The sequence below is a fragment of the Myotis yumanensis genome, unplaced genomic scaffold (genome assembly GCF_028538775.1).
Source record: "Myotis yumanensis isolate MYYU_CA2020_CCGP unplaced genomic scaffold, mMyoYum1.0.hap1 SCAF_1, whole genome shotgun sequence".
Classification (NCBI taxonomy): domain Eukaryota; kingdom Metazoa; phylum Chordata; class Mammalia; order Chiroptera; family Vespertilionidae; genus Myotis; species Myotis yumanensis.
The window spans coordinates 70,206,008-70,225,948 of record NW_027223752.1 but is presented as its reverse complement, the minus strand read 5'-3'; the positions used below and the strand labels follow the sequence as shown (position 1 = coordinate 70,225,948).

The 19,941-nt window shown below is 40.2% G+C and overlaps 1 protein-coding gene across 5 annotated transcripts in view; it reads right to left on the bottom strand.

Annotated features, from left to right (window-relative positions):
* TTBK2 (tau tubulin kinase 2) overlaps window positions 1-19,941 on the bottom strand; it is a 147,934-nt gene that overhangs the window by 57,939 nt on the left and 70,054 nt on the right. For 4 of the 5 annotated variants that reach the window (XM_070424262.1, XM_070424272.1, XM_070424280.1 and 1 more), the window contains 4 exons: window positions 19,636-19,740; window positions 5,407-5,472; window positions 2,572-2,664; window positions 1,812-1,937 (listed from right to left, as the gene is read on the bottom strand). In XM_070424262.1, coding sequence (XP_070280363.1) covers window positions 1,812-1,937; window positions 2,572-2,664; window positions 5,407-5,472; window positions 19,636-19,740 — 390 coding nt within the window. The remainder of the gene's footprint in view (window positions 1-1,811; window positions 1,938-2,571; window positions 2,665-5,406; window positions 5,473-19,635; window positions 19,741-19,941) is intronic. The other variant, XM_070424289.1, reaches the window with a different exon arrangement.

Below are 19,941 nucleotides of genomic sequence, written 5' to 3'. Positions count from 1 at the left end.
CTTTGTTTTGTAACAGAAACACAGAGAAGCCTCCGAGAGAATATACAAATGAAAAACTCAAGAACAATAATGTGCTAATTTAAACTAAATTAATTATAGGTTGAAGTTTCAAATCCAGCTGGTGAATACAAAAGTTTTCTTAAAATTGTAGATATAACTAAGTGGAGAAAATAATCTAAAAGTTTTTGCTATGCTAAACTTTTACATTCCTAGGCAAATGTCAATAACAAAATTATTAACACCCAAGATGGGAAAGTTGGAAAATTTTCTAGCTCTTCCTGAATCTAGTCTTACAAGAATAATTTCATTATTTTATTGCAAGTAATGTGAACTGTCTGCATTTCAGAAAATACATCTATGAAATACTATATAATACATATATGAAACATTATATAATAAAACCCTAATATGCAAATCTACCAAACAGCAGAACAACCGGTTGCTATGATGCACACTGACCACAGGGGGCAGACGCTCAACGCAGGTACTGCCCCCTGGTGGTCAGTGCACTCCCACAGGGGGATCACAGCTCTGCCAGAAGCCAGGCTCACAACTGGCAAGCGCAGTGGCGGTGGCGGGAGCCTCTCCCACCTCCACAGCAGCACTAAGGAGCAGCGAGCAGGCAGGTAGTAAGGAACAAGGGGTCCCAGAGTGTAAGAAGGATTCCCGCCTGTGAGAGGGATGTCTGCCTGCCAGCTTAGGCCCAATGCCCCCAGGGATCGGGCTTAAGCCGGCAGGTGGACATCCCTGGCGGAATCCTAGACTGCGAGAGGGTGCAGGCCAGCTGAAGAACCCCCCCGCCAAGTGCACAAATATTGTGCATTGGGTCTCTAGTATATATATAAGAACATACTCCAAAGCGACTGGTATACAATGTATTTTCTCCATTTGTTAGACAGTATATAGTTTATAACACAAATAGTCATATAGGAAAGAAGACAAGCTCACCCCCTTAAGGTCTCTAAGGACCCAATGTTGTATATTACTTCTCTGCTTTATATCTTATTTATATCTTATACAAAAGCTGCAATTTCACACAGAAATAGTTATTACATGCAAATAAGTTCGCTGTGCAGTGGGTAATCTTAGTCTTTTGACTAGGCAACACTTACACCACTTTAGAATATAAAACTTCCATCAATAGGCAATAAAGTCTATGTGTTGTCCTTTGTAGATAAAAATGATACACTAATATATTATTATTATTATTAATCTATGTGTGGCTTCATTTATGTTTTCAGTGGTAGTGATTATTCTGCATTAAGCTCTGACCAAGTTTTCCCTGAAACCAATAGAATCTTCTGAAATATAGCTGGTTGGGTTAGGGATGCAATTTGTGATAAACCAAGACAACCCTTAGGCCTCATTAACGCATGCTCTAAGGAAATGATTAACGGAGCACAGACAAAATGGAGCCAACAATCTTCACTGTTGTCCCAAAGCATATTAATATATAATATGCATCCCTCAAGCCCTCGACAGATACATTACCTAGCTGAACATTTCCTTCTGGTCAACATTAACTATAGGATTTACATAATTTGAACTGTCAGCACTTCTACATCAGATGAATCATAGTAGGAACAGTAAAATCTGTTTCATGATGAACAAACCTAAAACTCTAATGAAGTATGTTCATCCAGAAGGAAGGAAACACACACACAGAGACACTGTCATCATCAGTTAATTTCACCACATTCCTCAGAATGTATTAAAATAGTATTATTCTAGGGACCTCCCAGAGTCATTTATAACTACAATAAGTGAAGACAGAATAATTAGCCCACAGAACTCACAAGAGGATTGATTACCTGATAGTCTGGTTTTGTAAAATAATCCAAAGAGGAGATGTGGTCCAGAAAGATGCTGAATTCTGGAGGGAGATGTTTCAACATAAGCTTGTGGTCATACCTCTCTTTAATAGAGCCTACTTGCTCCTGGGGAGAAAAGAGAAATGGAACCAAAGTCAATTTCTCTTGGCAGCTACACATTAAGAGCCTCTCAGTAACAGTCTCAAGGGTATGTGCTGGGGATAATTAAGTATAAAGCAAGAACTGAGCTCATACTAATAGCTTAATGCATACTGCTTTAAGGGGTGGGGAGGAGAACTGTAATGCAGAACCAAAGGATAATACCGAGTTCTGCATCAGTGAATCGTTAGCTCTCCCCCAAAACAGTTGATCTTAAATCTGGTTATCAACACAAGTGTTTACAGTTTTCAAATCAAACAATATAATGTGACGATTAAAATAAGAGTTTCATTGATTTATATTTAAAAAAAGAGAACTAATGAAAATAAAAACTAAGAGGGAAGACTAGAAATCAAATCAGAAATAATAATTGTACTTATATTAGTATCTATTCCTGTGTACATAGAAAAAGTCATAAAATTAACTAGATCTCTAATAGCAGGTCATAGAGACAAAAATATACATATTGGGTATTATACAGTGAAAGTGCTTGTCCATTTTAATTCTTATACCTAAATATATTCTCAACAAAGATGTCTACAAAGGAGGAAGTTGTATTATTTTCCCTACCCAAAACTGACATTTCCATTTCCAAAATTACCTTGTCTTTTATTTTTCTCCATGGCAGCTGCCCAACTACAAACTCCACCAACATGTAGAATAAGGACCAAAGGTCATCATGTCTTCCCATTTCCTTCATAAACAAAACAAAATTCAGTCACATTATATTAATATACTCCCTGTGAGTATATTACATTGTCTAAGACCCAACTATTGTGTTTCATCCTATAATAAAGCCTAAACATTTAAATATAGTGCCCACAAATGAGAGAGAGAAAGCACGCAATATATAGCAATGTACATGGCAGAAGGAATATACTGAAGAACTTGATATAAAGAATGCCCCCTACCCTGACCAGTTTGGCTCAGTGGATAGAGCGTTGGCCTGCGGACTGAAGGGTCCAAGGTTCGATTCCAGTCAAGGGCATGTATCTTGGTTGCAGGCACATCCCCAGTAGGGGGTGTGCAAGAGGCAGCTGATCAATGTTTCTAACTCTCTATCCCTCTCCCTTCCTCTACATAAAAATCAATAAAATATATTTAAAAAAAAAAGAATGCCCCCCAAACCCAGAATGCTTGCAATAATATAATTAACAGCCCATTAATTGATAAATGAATTCATTAAGAGGAGAATGTAGTTGCTAAGGAAAGGGGGAAGGGAAATTAGTATTTAGTGGATACAGAGTTTCAGTGTTGCAAAATGAAAAAGTTCTAGAAATCTGTTGCGCAATAATGTGAAAATACTTAACACTAGAGTATTGCACACTTAAAAACCAGCCGGTAGGAATGACATGCACTGACCACCAGGGGGCAGACGCTCAACGCAGGAGCTGCCGAGTGACGCAACTTTGCAGCGTGCCCTCTTGCACTCCTGGACCCCTCGAGGGATGTTGGACTGCCGGTTTCGGCCCAATCCCCACAGGCCAGGCCGAGGGACCCCACCTGCCGGAGGGACCCCTGCTCACTCCGCAGACACCCTTCGAGCCCCAGTGCTACCCCAGGTGCGGCCAGCCAAGGAGGGACCTCGGGAGGTTGGCTCCAGGGTGTGTCTGGCCCATCTTGCCCATTCCTACCCCGTTAGCCACCTTCTAATATTTCCTTTCAATGTGCACAAATCTGTGCACTGGGCCTCTAGTTAACTATACAGCTTACTACTTACAACATTTTGTAAGAATCTATCTGGAAAATAAGAGTACCTTCTTTTCAAGGCAGAATAATTGACTAAATGCCATAAAATAAAACAATACTGAATCAAAATGAATGAGTTAAAATGCTTGGCAGAGTGCTACCCACTGATAAAAAATAATTTTCTTATTTTTAATTTATAATCCTATATAATAAAAGGCTTATATGAAAATCAACCAAACGGCAGCACGATCAGTCAGTGTGCTATGATGCGCACTGACCACCAGGGGGCAGACGCTCAATGCAGGAGCTGCTCCCTGGTGGTCAGTGCACTCCCATAGGGGAAGCGCCTCTCAGCCAGAAGCTGGGCTCATGGCTGGCAAGCACAGTGGTGGTGGCAGGAGCCCCTCCCGCCTCCGCTGCAGCGCTAAGGATGTCTGACTGACAGCTGAGGGACCCCCCCGCCCCAGTGCATGTATTTTGTGCACCAGGCCTCTAGTCACATCATAAGAAACCAAATTAACTGGGGCATAGCATATACAACCTCAGCATACCCTTACTTTATATTTAGCATTGGTCAAATTTTCATTAAAGCAATTTTGGCTTTACAGAACAAAAATAAGGTAACAAAGACCAAGAAAAGATTTACCTTTATTTTATCAAGCAATTACTTGTTAAATTTCTCAATTTCATCTAAACAAGTTTAAGGATTGAGCATCCTTATAATACCCAACTTTTCTACTCATACTTAAGGTTTAGGTTAAGGAAAAAAATCAGAGCAAAACAAAAGGACCAAAGTAAAAAAAAAAAAAAAAAAAAAGGTGGGGGAGAGTATTAAAAATTTAACCCAAGAGGAAAGATATATTTACTAAGATAAAAATTTTAAAGTCTGCATTTGAGATCTTCATGAAAACAAAACATTACAGGAGAAGGGCTACCATAGATTAATGCATATTACAGATAAAACCAGAGGCCCGATGCATGAATTTGTGCACCAGTGGGGTCCTTTGGCCTGGTCTGTGGGATCTGGATGAAACCAGCTCTCCGACATCCCCCAAGGGGTCCCGGATTGCAAGAGGGTGCAGGCCATGCCGAGGAACCCCACTGGTGCATGATCAGGGACAGGGAGGAACACGGGAGGTTGGCCAGCTGGGGAGGGACCACTGGAGGGCTCCAGGGCATGTCCGACCCATCTCACTCAGTCCCAATCGGCCAGACCCCAGCAGCAAGCTAACCTACCAGTAGGAGCATCTACCCCCTGGTGGTCAGTGCATGTCATAAAGAGCAGTTGGGCAGCCTTAGCATATCATTAGCATATTAGGCTTTGATTGATTGAACAGACGACCGAACACTTAACATATTAGGTTTTTATAATATAGGATGATGACCCCTACATTTCACTAGGTATTGTGACAGTATGATATTCCCAAGTAATTTCTAGAAATAGAACACAAATGTTTTATTTCTTCAAAATTTTGTATTAAATTCATTAATATTTATTTATACCTATTAAGGACACAAGATTCCCCATATATATATATACTTCACTATTAACTTTCCTGGCAAATCCAATTTTATTTTCTATGCAGATGCACACATCTGTTATCCACTATACACCTTACCATGCATTACTAATGCCTTTCCCTCTTCTCCAAAGCAATTTCCACACTTTGTACTCTAAAAGAAGAAATCAATCTAACTCAAGCCATCACCATGGTTATACAGACATGACTCTAGTTCAGATACCTACTCTGTTCCGATGAGCATTGATCGATGCATAACGAACTGTCCCTCGAAAGCCTGCCACAGCTCGAGGCTACAATAAAACAAAAAAATAATAATAAATAAGCTTCAAATAGCAAAAGACTCAGTACACTTGAGTCATAAAGTGGATGTGAGAAACATGTGCATTACTGTCACAATAAAACACTATTTAAATTTCTAATTTTTGCCTGGCTGGTGTGGCTCAGTGGTTGAGTGTCAACCTATGAATCAAGAGGTCACAGTTTGATTTAGGTCAGGGCATATGCCTGGGTTGTGGGCTCAATCCCCAGTAGGGGGTATATAGGAGGCAGCCAATCAATGATACTCTCTCATCATTAATGTTCTCTTTCTCTCTTTCTCTCTCTCCTTTCCTCTCTGAAATCAATAAACATGTTTTAAAAAATAAAGTAAAATAAAGTGGCATTTATAATAAACAAACTATGTATATTAGAAAACATAAGCCCTGACTGGTTTGGCTCAGTGGATACAGGATCAGCCTGCAGACTGAAGGGTCCCAGGTTCGATTCCTGTCAAGGGCATGTACCTTGGTTGCGGGCACATCCCCAGTAGGAAGTGTGCAGGAGGCAGCTGATCGATGTTTCTCTCTCATCGATGTTTCTAACTCTCTATCCCTCTCACTTCCTCCCTGTAAAAAATCAATAATATATATATATAAAAGAAAACATTGAATGCTTTCATATGCTCAGAATCCTGCCCAGCATCATAGTACATGCACTAATATTCAGGCTCTGATAAAAAAAAAAAAGTATAGTAAGACCATGAGGAATCTCTGAGGAATCTAAGATGCCAATCTCTTTGTGACTTGGTTATTTCATTCAAACTCCATTCAAAGATGGTGGCAATTTGTATCCCTACCTATATATGCAATTCAAATATTCATAAATTTAAGTTAATGAGTACTTACTATGTGCCAGGTACTGGGAATAAATCCAAACATGAATAATACATGATCCCAGTTCTCAGAGAGCTCAACGTAGGATAAAGTTCAAACTTTTATTACTTGGCCTACAAAACATTCTCTGTCTTGGCACTGGCCTCATTCCACTTGATATTTGCACTTGCTGGTCTCTTCAGTTGGAATGCTCTCTCTTTGAATGCCTCCAATGGCTAGCTCTTCTCCATATTAGGCCCTCTACTCAAATGCCAGTTCTTCAGAGAAACATTCCTTAATTATCCTAGTAAAAAATACTACCCACCCCTGAAATGCCACTTTATTCTTTAAAAAAAATAGTTTATTGATTTTTAGATAAGGGAAAGGGGGGAGGGGGAGAGAAAGAGAGAGAGAGAGAAAAAAAACCATCTATGTGAGAGCTTAATACTGATTGGCTGCCTCCAGCATGTCCCCTACCAGGGAATGAGCTCTCAACACAAGCATGTGCCCTTAACCTGGAATTGAACCAGCAACCTCTGAGTAATCTAAGATTACACAGGAGGACACTCAACCAACTGAGCCACACCCACCAGGGCCCATTTTATTCTTCTACTCTGCTTTATTTTTTTCTCATAATTCATTTCACTACCTAGAATTGATTTTATTTATATTTTCACTTTTTTATTGCCTAGCTTCTTCCATTGGAATATAAACTCTGTGATGGCAGGGTCCCTGTATTGCTCATTTTACAGACATAGAAACAGATTCTGAGAGATACAGAATTAGTCGGTGATAAAACCAGGCATCAACTAAGGTCTTTTGACTTGAAATTATAAACTGTTCAATTTTGTTGCTTCACAAGGATGGAGTCAATAACCTAAAGATTTAGGGAATGTAACATAGCTCAATATGAAAACTGACAAACTTTAAAATAATCATAGCCAATAATTTTCATTAGCAGAATTTTTATTTGCTATCAGTAATTTTAAATTATCCTCAATTAACATGCATTACTTTTTTAAAAAATAATGTTTTTATTGGTTTAGAGAGAGGAAGGGAGAGGGAGAGAGAAATAGAAACATCAATGATGAGAGAGAATCACTGATGGGCTGCTCCCTGCACACTTCCTACTGGGGAGTGTGCCCTGACTGGGAATTGAACTATGATCTCTGGGTTTATGGGTCAATTCTCAACCACTGAGTCACACTGGCTGGGCAAAATGCATTACTTTTGTAGTCAAAAAATGTATAATAAATGATATTTTAAAAATCTTTAGTTACCAGAATCTTTTGGTCATATGCTATAAGATAAATATCCTATATATTCTTCCTCTGTTTGCTCATTTTTATAATCTATGTTCAATCTATTCAAATTAATAGTCTATTTCTTCTTCCATGAACTTCTCTTCCCCTTTAATTACTCGTTTCTGTTTTTGTTGTTGTAATTGTTAATTCTCAACCAAGGATATTTTTCCATTGATTTTTAGAGAGAGTGGGAGGGAGGGGTAGAGACAGAGAGAAACATCGATATGAGAGAGACACATCGATTGGCTGCCTCCCTCAAGCTCCCGGGGATCTTCACTAACACACAAATGTTTTTGTAGCACGTAATTTTGCCTACTTATTTTCATTCCGATAACTGTTAGGATGAACACCCAGACCTATTATCACCTCTGCAGTCAAGTCTATTGAGCACTAGACTCTCCCCCCAGTCCCCTATGGACTCTAGCCAACATAAGCCCAGGAGACTTTCCAGTTAAAAGTAGCCCTGGCCTGGCTCTGACCTTACTTCTGTCATTGCCATTGAAAAGGCTGAAATATAGGTAAAGAGGGATCAGCTGTTTTAGAGAGATCTTGATATGACTGACTCATCAAAGAAATACTACCATGTCAACAAACTTTAGCCACCTTATACAATGCAGAAGAAACAATACACCCAGTTGGGGAAAACAGCTATATATATAAAGACTTCTAATTCAAAGCAGATTATAATGGACATCATTAGAAAAGTACAATGAGCTACGAAAGCCTAGGAGTGGTAGGATTAGTTCTATTTGGTGGAAAGGAAGAAGGAAAAGTCCTATGGAAGAAGGAAAAGTTTTAAGAATAAGGCAACTTTTAACTGGAACTTGACATAAGTTATCTCTTGAAACTTCCTTAATTGATGGCATTTTGACTGATAGCTTTCAAAATTACAAATGCATACATTCTTTCTGACTTGGCAATTTCATTTCCAGAAGTTTATCTTACACATATACTTTGCATAGATGCAAAAATAGTGAATGTACAAATTTATCAATTACATTAGTGTTTGTGATAGCAAAAGAGCAGAAGTAACCCAAATGTTCATCAACAGGGGACTGATTAAATAAATTACAGTACATCCATATAATAGAATATACTCTGTAGCTGCAAAAAAAATAGGAAGAAGCTCCATATCCTATATGGAAAGATCTAGATACAATGGTAGGAGGGGAAAAGTGCAGAATGTACATCATGCTACCTTGAATCAAAAAGGGAAAAAGAATATGCATCTATATTTATTGTATATGCATAAAGAAATTCTGGAAGAATACATTAAGGAACTAATAACAATACAGTTACCTAAAGATGGAGGGAGGGACAAGGGCAGACAGGAAACGAGTGGGAGAGGAGTGAAATGGAGATTTGTTTCACTTCTTATCTTTTAAATTTTTTTAAAGTCAGACTTTATTGAAGCATAATTTACATATAGTAAAATTCATACTTTCGGTATACGCAGTTCTATGAGTTTTGACAAAGATATATAATCATGTAGCTACCACTGCAATCAAGATATAGAATATTTCTATCACCCCAAGTGTCCCTTAAGACCCTTTGTAGTCAATCCCTTCCCTCCACTCCATCTCTGGCAACCTGTGACTTCTGTCCTTCACTACTCGGGGCATTCTAACTACTGTATAATAGTATCTTACTGTGGTTTTTATTATGCATTTCCCTGATAACTAAAGATGCTCAGCATTTGCTAATATACTTATTTACCATCTGTAGTATCTCTTCTTTGATCAAATATCTATTCAAAACTTTTGCTCATTTCCTTTTTTAAAAAATTATTGAGTTGTGAGAATTGTTTATAGATTCTGGATATAATTCATCAGATGTGTGTTTGCAAGTATTTTTCCCCTTTTCTGACTTGATTTTTTCATTTGCTTAACAGTGTCCTTCAAAGAGCACAGTGTTAATTTTTTTTTTAATTTGTTGATTTTACAGAGAGAGAGGAAGGGGGAGAAAAAGTAAGAAAAATCGATATTTTTGTCCTACTTATTTATGCATTCATTGATTGATTCTTGTACATGCCCTGAGTGGGGATCGAACCTGCAACCTTGTATATCGGACAACACTCTAACTGACTTAGCTACTCAGCCAGAACAAGTACAAATTTTGATGAATTGTTAAGACTTTTATTTTTCTTTTTAAATATATTTTATTGATTTTTTTACAGAGAGGAGGGAGAAGGATAGAGAGTTAGAAACATCGATGAGAGAGAAACATCAATCAGCTGCCTCCTGCACACCCCCTACTGAGGATGTGCCCGCAACCAAGGTACATGCCCTTGGCCGGAATTGAACCTGGGACCCTTGAGTCTGCAGGCCGACACTCTATCCACGGAGCCAAACCGGTTAGGGCAAGACTTTTATTTTTGCAACACATGAATATAGTATTATCTTCTCAAAAAATTATATTTAAAAAATCTTTAGAGAAAAAAGTTAAAAGTTAAAGTGGTTAAAAACCTAAGAGTATGCTTTATTAAAACAAATACCTAGATATTTGAGTGAAAATTAAAAAAAAGAAAAAGTATATTGTGCTTAGAGGAACTGGCAGAAGAATTACAACAGGAAGAAGAAAATGCATTTTAAATAAAAAGAATACAACAATGCCAAAAGGGAGGAAAGTACTATAGGTGTTAGGGAAAAGAGTTTGGTGTGGCTGAAGCAAATGGTAAGAGAAAATAATGGAAACATAGGTTGGGATCAGATTAAGGATGGCCTTGAATATCATAGTAAATTGTTTAATTTACAATGTGCAGTCAAATGGAATTCATAAAAAATTTTAAGTAGTGAAGTGATATGATTGAGAAAGTGCTTGGCATATTTACTCTGCTGGAAATATAAAGGATAGATTGGAAGGAGAGGGTAGGGTGATCAGTGAGGAAACTACTTTAATAATCCAAACAAGAAACCAGGAGACCTGTACAAGGACAGAAGTAGTATGAATGTGAAGAAGGGGATAAATATTAGAGATAGAATGAGCTCCTAGAAGAATAAATCTAGGAGAAAGGAAGGACTCTAGGCATGAGCCCACATTTACTGCTAATCAAAGGGAGGAGATTTGGGGAGGGGGGAGAGAAATGGCATGGAGAACTTTGTAATAAAATCCCCAGTGGAAATAAGAAAATACAGGGTGTCCCAAAAAATGTATATGCACTTTAACAACTGATAGCTCAATTTTGAAAATAAACTGTATGTTAATAAACACTGACTTTATAATCATTCACAGTGTGCATACATTTTTTTGGGGACACCCCATAGTTGAAATTCTGGAAAGGTAACAGAAAAAAAAAGACTTTAAAAACTGTTCTTAATTAGGTCATTACAGCCCAAGGCACTAGAAGTTTTACCTGAATGGTTAGGAAGGAGAAAACATGGCATTCCAAGAGCTCAGACACAAAGGGCCAATGTGAGATGCCAGCTGCAGGGCTAAGGAAACTGGGGCATACTTTAAACCAGAATGGAAAAAATGAGCATGCAGACTGAAATCATTAAGCAAACAGGAATTCAAAACTGAAACTGTATGGATTAAAGCATCTTTATATTTCACATATCTATTTAATTTAACTAATTTATCTTAAAGACTAGAGGCCCGGTACACAAAATTCGTGCACTGGGGGGGGGGGGGGGGGGGGGTGTCCCTCAGCCCAGCCTGCCCCCTCTCACAGTCCGGGAACCCTCAGGGGATGTCCTACTGACGGCTTACTAAACTGCAGTCTGGCCTCCTTCTGTGGGAGGCGACCGAGCTGATCAGGGAAAGGCGCCTGGCCTCTCCTTCTGAGCTAGTCATGGCCATTATGGCGTCCTGGCCTAATTTGCATATTACCTTCATATATATGTATATATATGTGTGTGTGTGTGTGTGTGTGTGTGTATATATATATATATATTAGAGGCCCGGTGCAAAAAAATTTGTGCACTCGGCGGGGGGGGGGGGGGGGGGGGGGGGGGCGTCCCTCAGCCCAGCCTGTGCCCTCTCGCAGTCTGGGACCCCTCGGGGGATGACCACCTGCTGGCTTAGGCCCGCTCCCCGGGGGATTGGGCCTAAGCTGGCAATCAGACATCCCTCTGGCAGCCCGGCAGCCCTCGGGGGATGTCCACTTGCCAGCGGGGAGCAGACCTAAGCTGCAGTCAGACATCCTTAGCGCTGCTGAGGAGGCAGGAGAGGCTCCCACCACCACCGCTGTACTGGCAGCCATCAGCCTGGCTTGTGGCTGAGCAGAGCTCCCCCATGTGGGAGCGCACTGACCACCAGAGGGCAGCTCCTGCATTGAGTGTCTGCACCCTGGTGGTCAGTGTGTGTCATAATGACCAGTCATTCCCAGTCTTTCTGCTGTTAGGGTCTGTTTGCATATTACCTTTTTACTATATAGGATAGAGGCCTGGTGCACGGGTGGGGGCCAGCTGGTTTGCCCTGAAGGGTGTCCCGGATCAGGGTGGGGGTCCCGCTTGGGTGCTTGGCCAGCCTGGGTGAGGGGCTGATGGCTGTTTGCAGCTGGTCACACCCCCTTTAGGGTGGGGGTCCCCACTGGGGTGCCTGGCCAGCCTGGATGAGGGGCTGATGGCTGTTTTCAGGCTGCCTGCACCCCCTTCAGGGTGGGGGTGCCCCCTGGGGTGCCTGGCCAGTCTGGGTGAGGGGCTAAGGGCCGTTTTCAGGCTGGCCTGTGACTGAAGCTCCCAGCCTCTCCTTTTTTTCTTTTTTTTTTTTTTATTCTGGGATTTATTCACCTTTTATAACTCCAGCTCTGAGGCCACGGCCTGCTGAAAGCAGGTATCTGGGGTTTGTTTAGCTTCTATAATTGAAACTATGTTGCCGTCACTGGAGCTAAGAGCCCGCTCCAGCTCCGTGGCCACCGCTGGCTGAAAGCAGGTATCTGGGGTTTGTTTAGCTTCTATAATTGAAACTTTGTTGCTTTCAGAGCTCAGAGCCAGGCCACGGCAGGCGGGGAACCTTGACTTCCTCCATCACTGGAGCAAGCAAGCCTCCTGCTCGCTTCAGCTGCATGGCTGCCGGCTGCCATCTTGGTTGGCGGTTAATTTGCATATCGCCCTGATTAGACAATGGGAAGCGTAGTAAAGGTACGGTCGATTACCCTTTTTGTCTTTTATTAGATATAAAATAAAAAAATAGAGGATCTCAAAACCAACCACATAAACAACTCACTAGTGTCACAGATACTACCCATCATTCTGTTTGTAATGCAAGCTGACTGATGATCCTGTACCATAACTTTGGTAGATAAACAGACATTACGTTTTGAAGGAGTTTTGTATCCTGATTGTGGTGTTGGCTATAATGAATCTATACATGTGATAACATTTTGTAGACCATTTCCCCACTCCTAAAAAAATGTTTTTAAAAATATAGTGAAATCTGACTCAGGCTGTGCTTGAGTTAATAATAGTATACCCATATCAAATTTCCTAGTTTTGACAATGTACTGCTATGGCTATCTAAGATATCATTGGGGGAAGCTAGGTGAAGGGCATATGGTAACTATAGTATTTTACAAAGCTCCTTGAATCTGTTCCATACTCCAAATAACTACCCTTGGGTCTACAGAAGAGAGAAGAAAGCAAAGCAAGGGACTGGTTAATGCAAAAGTAAGAATGGAATTTGTCTAGGGCTACAATGGCCAATATAATAGCAACTTCAAATTAAATTAGTTTTGAAATTGAGTTCCTTGTTTTCTCTGGTCAAAATTCAAGTGCTCACTAGGCACATGTGGCTAGTGGCTACCATATCGGACAGTGCAGATACAGAACATTTCCAACTTCATAGTAAGTTCTATTGCACATGCTGCTTGAGGGAGGAAAAGGGATGCCATCAGGAAAGGACGATAGCATGCTTCTAAGGTGGAAATGAGCTATTTCTTAACCTAAATGGAGGCCATGAATGTCTTAATATTCTTATTTAAAATTTACATATGTGTTTTTTACACTCTTTTGGAACATATATGGAAAGACAAAAAAAATCAAAATATTAGTTACTGCCCCAGCCGGTTTGGCTCAGTGGATAGAACGTCAGCCTGTGAACTGAGAGGTCCCAGGTCAATGCCAGTCAAGGGCACATGCCCAGGTTGTGGGCTCGACCCCCATTGGGGGACTTGCAGGAGGCAGCTGATCCATGATTCTCTCTCATCATGGATGTTTCTCTCTCTCCCTCTTCCTTCCTCTCTGAAATCAATAAAAATATATTTTAAAAAAATATTAGTTACCTAAATCTGTACCCACTTATTCTGCCTTTTCCCAGCTACATGGAAAAGTGTTCTTGCTCTTACATAATAGGCTAACCTCACCATTTGTGCCGGGATTTCTTCCCCTGCCAGCTATGCAAGAACTTGGCTCTTATAATTGTTCCTGCTCTGTCCTACATCAGATTTTATTTTTTCACATGTCCTGGAGTATTACCATCAGTTCACAAGTATGCTACAATAACTACCATTTTTTAAAAATTAGGGAAGGAAGGAAGGATGGCTTTCACTGCCCTTTCAACTACTTCTTTGTTTTACCACTCCTCTTTAGAACAAAGAAACTCTGGCCCTGGCCTGTGTGGCTCAGTTGGTTAAAGCACTGTCCTGTACACCAAAAGGTGGCGGGTTCGATTCCTGGTCAGGGCACATACCCAGGTGGTGGGGTGCATACAGGAGGCAACCCATCAATGTTTCTCTCTTTCTCTTTCTTCTCTCTCTGCCTCCCACCTTCCCTCCCTTCCTCAAATCAATAAAATAAAATAAAAAACATATCCTCTGGTGAAGATTAGAGCACAGAAACTCCACCAGAGAGTTGCCTATACTCTCTTTCTTCACTTTGTCTCTCCAACTCTCTTTAACTTATTCCAATTGAGTAATCCAGATGGTCAGTTCTCATTTCCCACCTTACTTGACCTATCAGCAGCATCTGGTGCAGGTGATAACCACCCCTACATACTTAAAGCACTTTCTTCACTCGGCTCCCAAGATATCACACTCTCCTGATTTTTCTCCTACCTCGCTGGCTGATCCTCCTCTCACTCTTCTTGGCTGGCTCACAGTTCTTCTTTTTCCATCATCAAGTTGCTAAGTGCCCCAATAGCTCAAACTCAGAACCTCTTTTCTTACCTAGCAATATCCTCTCCTTAGCTGATCTAATCTAGTTTCATTTTTTAAAATTACCATTTAGTTTTAAACATTGGGAGCAAGTGATTCTTAAATTTATATTATCCCCAGCCCTGATTTCTCCTTTGAGCTACAAATTAATATATCATTATCAGCTTCTTGTTATTTCCATCTTGAATCTAAGAGGCATCTCAAACTTACTTCTAAAAAATAGAACTTGTGTTTTTTCCCCCTTATTGAATCTTCTTCATCCTTCCCCATCATGGTTAATAGCATGACCATTCATTCAGGACAAAAATCTAGTAATCATTTTTGACTCTTCTTTTTCCTTCACATTCCAATATCAAATCCAGAAGGAAGTCTTATTAAATCTATCTTTAAAATATGTGCAAAATACAATCATTTCTCACTACCTTATTGTACCACTCTAACGTCCTCGGTCCCAGCCACCGTCACTGATCACTGGACCTGCATGTTAGTCTTCTAACTTGTCTTTCTGATTCTACTCTTGCTCTCAATAGTCTCTTTACAGCCAGAGTGACTTTTTAAAAAACATGTTCTAAAAATTGAAAAACTGTTATGGGGAAAAAGGAAACATACTTTCACAGAGGATAGAGAAATGTCCACAGATGCTGGAAAGAGGGAAACATGTTCACAGGAGCTAGAGGAATGTTGCAAGATAAGGGGGTGAGAAAAAGGAGGGGCACCAAGTGGGTTTTAAACTTTGAAGCTGATATTCTGCAAAAGAGTGACCAATTAGAAAAGCACAGGGTCATAAAATGGGGAAGGGGCCCAATTAGAAGGGAGCATGAAGAGACAAAGAACCACAGCATTTAAAAACCTTAGAAAAAAGGAGCTTAGTGGTTTACCCCCTTGGGAGCCCCTCCCTACGGGAGTCTGTATTTGCTTCCAATAAATTTCCACCCTTTTACTAACAAGTCCTTTTAGCCCGTGAATTTTATTCTTCAAACTTCCTGAGGCAAGAACCTGCAAGGGGGAGATCCGCTCCCTGCACCCCACGTTTCCTACTAACATGCAAGACCTTCACCAGAATAAAAAAGATTCTCTCATAATTTCTAGGCACTTAAATTCTCATGTGCCCTTATTTTAAATATAATTTACATTTCTGTATACAACTATTACTATGTAGTTAGTTCATTCAAAACCAGTGTTTTAATTTCTGTGCAACCAATTTGCTAGGAATGAGAGTCACAATCAGTAGCAAGTTAAAACAAAACTAAAGGTAAAAGGAAGACACAAGTATAAGAGCGATAGTGGGAGAACAAATGCCAGTATGACAACACGAGGAGCTCCACTCCCCAGTAAAACTGGTGAAAATTATTTTTAAAAAACAACTAAAGCCCTGGATGGTTTGGCTCAGTGGATAGAGCGTCGGCCTTCGGACTGAAGGGTCCCAGGTTCGATTCTGGTCAGGGGCACATGCCAGAGTTTCGGGCTCAATCCTCAGTGGGGGGCGTGCAGAAGGCAGCCAATCGATGATTCTCTCTCATCATTTCTTAACATTAAATATTTATTGTTGAAAATATTACATATGTCCCCTTTCCCCCACCATTGACCCCTTTTAGCCTGCCCTCACCACCTGACCCCAGCCTTCACCAACCTATTGTCTGTGTCCAGGGTTATGCATATATGCATACAAATTCTTTGATCTCTTCCTACCCTCCTCCACCTTCCCTCTGAAGTTCCACAGTCTGGAATACTACTAGACCTTAAAATAGAAGAAAATCTTACCTTTTGTGACAGCATGGATGGACCTGGAGAGTATTATGCTAAGTGAAATAAGCCAGTCAGAGAAAGACAAGTACCATATGGTTTCACTTATATATGGAATCTAATGTACAAAATCAACTAATAAAATAGAAACAGAGGCATGAATACATGGAACAGACTGACAGCTGTCAGAGGGGAGTGGGCTGGGGGGCTGGATGAAAGTAGGTGAAGGGATTAGTCAAAGAACATATATGCATAACCCATAGCTACAGACAACAGTGTGGTGATGGCCAAAGGGAAAGGGGGCTGGGGAGAGGAAGAAGAGAGTAAAGGGGAAATAAATGGTGGTGGAAGGAGACTTGATTTGCAGTGGTGACCACACAATAAATATACAGATGATGTATTATAGAATTGTACATCTGAAACGTGTATAATTTTATTAATCAATGTCACTTCAATAAATTCCTTTAAAAAAAGGGGGAGGAGGATTATTCCATTTTAGGAGGCACACTTTAATTACTTTGTCAAGGAATTTGTGCCCTATGGCACTGTTGTAAACAATAGAGCAATCAATTAGTGGAGATTAACACTGTATTGTGAGGGTGGGGAAAAAAACAGACTTCACTAAAATAATACATTCACTATACAAATAAACAAGCACATAATAACAAGCCCTGGAAGGAGGACCAGTACTCAGAATTGCTACAACATATTATCTAAAATGTCCAGTTTCCAATAAAAATAAATTATAAGGTAAGCAAAGAAACAAGGAATTATCTCTCATACATTAAAAAAAAAAAGCAGGCAACAGAAATTGTCTGTGAGAGTGACTAGATGTTGGATTTAACAATAAAAGATTTCAAACTAGCCATTATAAATATCTTCACAAAACTAAAGGAATGCTTGATAACAGAAGTAAGGAAAGTATGACAACATCGTATCAAATAGAGAATATCCATAAAGAGAAATTTTTTAAAAGAACCAAATGGATATGAAAAGTACAATAACTGGGGGAGAAACCAAAATGGCGGCATAGGTAAACACCGGAGTTTGCTGCCTCGAACAACCACTTCAAAAATACAACTAAAAGACGGAACGGACATCACCCAGAACCACAGGAAGGCTGGCTGAGGAGAGACTCTTCAACTAGAAGGAAAAACAACAGCATTACGAGGCTTAGAGGAGGCGCAGTGTGGAAAATTTAAAGGTACGGTGGTGCGGCGGTGCGCGCGCAAAGCGGGCTGGTGGCTGAGGGCGCGGTTGTCGTTTTCAATCAGGAGTGAGTCTCAGACTCTGGGCTACAGATCCGGGCGAGTCTCTAGGGACCCAGACTCAAACGGGAGAAGCGGGACTGTCTGGCTACGGTCCCTCCGAGGTTTGCAGCGGTTGTGGGGACAGAGAGGCAGAGCCCCTGGAGACGGACTGAGAGCAGCCATAGCTGCTCCCCCCCGCCCCCCGGCCCTGTTGAGCCCGCCCCGCCCAGGCCCTGTGCAGAGCCATTTGCCGATCGCCTCAGGCAAAGGCTGGACTAGCGCCTCCCCAGAGGACTGAAGTTTTCCACACAGCTGATTCCTACAGCCAGTCGGCCTGGTGGTCAAATCCCTCTAGTGTTAACTACAACAATTAAGGCGTGGCTAGAACAAGACTGCGCACAAAGACCACAAGGGGGTGCACCAAGAAAGCATAAAAGATGCGGAGACAAAAAAACATGACAGAAATGGAGGATATGGAGCTAAGAATCGCAATTTTGAGGGCTTGCTATAAACTTGAGCAGAGCCTCACGAAAACTAATGAGACCCTCGATGCTACGATAAAGAAATTAGAAAGTAAGCATACACGGACTGAAATAAAGAATATTATACCCAATAGCAGACCAGAGGAGCACAAGAATCAAACCAAAGATTTGACAAAAAACACCCAACTGGAAAAGCAAAATGAAAAAAGAATCCGAAAGTGTGAAGATAGTGTAAGGAGCCTCTGGGACAGTTTCAAGCGTACCAACATCAGAATAATAGGGGTGCCAGAAGATGAAAGACAGCAAGATATTGAAAACCTATTTCAAGAAATAATGGCAGAAAACTTCCCCCACCTGGTGAAAGAAATGGACTTACAGGTCCAAGAAGCGCAGAGAACCCCAAACAAAAGGAATCCAAAGAGGACCACACCAAGACACATCATCATTAAAATGCCAAGAGCAAAAGACAAAGAGAGAATCTTAAAAGCAGCAAGAGAAAGAGACTCAATTACCTACAAGGGAATACCATACGACTGTCAGCTGATTTCTCAACAGAAACTTTGCAGGCCAGAAGGGAATGGCAAGAAATATTCAAAGTGATGAATACCAAGAACCTACAACCAAGATTACTTTATCCAGCAAAGCTATCATTCAGAATTGAAGGCCAGATAAAGAGCTTCACAGACAAGGAAAAGCTAAAGGAGTTCATCACCACTAAACCAGTATTATACGAAATACTGAAAGGTATCCTTTAAGAAGAGGAAGAAGAAAAAGGTAAAGATACAAATTGTGAACAACAAACATTCATCTATCAACAAGTGAATCTAAGAATCAAGTGAATAAATAATCTGATGTACAGAATGAACTGGTGATTATAATGAATCAGGGACATAGAAAGGGAATGGACTGACTATTCTTGGGGGGGGGAAGGGGAATGGGAGATTCGGGAAGAGACTGGACAAAAATCATGCACCTATGGATGAGGACAGTGGGTGGGGAGTGAGGGCGGAGGGTGGGGCGGGAACAGGAAGGAGGGGAGTTATGGGGGGGGGGGGGGGGAAGAGGAACAAATGTAATCTGAACAATAAAAATTTAATAAAAAAAATAAATAAATAAAATTAAATTAAAAAAAAAAAAAAAGAAAAGTACAATAACTGAAATAGAAAAACCATAATATGTAGAAAGAGCTTTGGACTGCAAAAAAGATCACTGAACCTAAAGGGCTAATTTGTGTTCTTAGTACAAGACAACTCTAAATCTGTGTCTAATGTATTTTTTTAAGTCTACAACTTTCAATAGTGGAATAATTAACTCATTTTATGATTTAATTATAAATATGTATGCTACTTCTTGAATCACATCCATTCTGATACATAATTAGCATTTCTTTAAATAGAGTGATATAATAAATAATAGTTTAAGTCTCAAATATTCAATAACATGAAAAATCTTACTGGTCTGACGTCACCACAGGAATTAGTAAATTGTCGAGCCAAGCCAAAATCGAGCATGTAACACTTCCTACATGTACTAGGAAAGCGGCCCATGGCGAAGTTCGACTAGAAAAATAAAGAAGGAAAATATACATATTCTTATAATTAGTCCTTATATATTACTCTTTCTGTATTTTAATTCTTCTACTTAAATTCCATACAGCACACATGTCTCAAATATACTATTCTAGTCAATTATGTTTACTGTAAATTTCATTGTGGGTTCTATTAATGCCTATGATCAGGTGAACTTTGAGCAACAAAGAT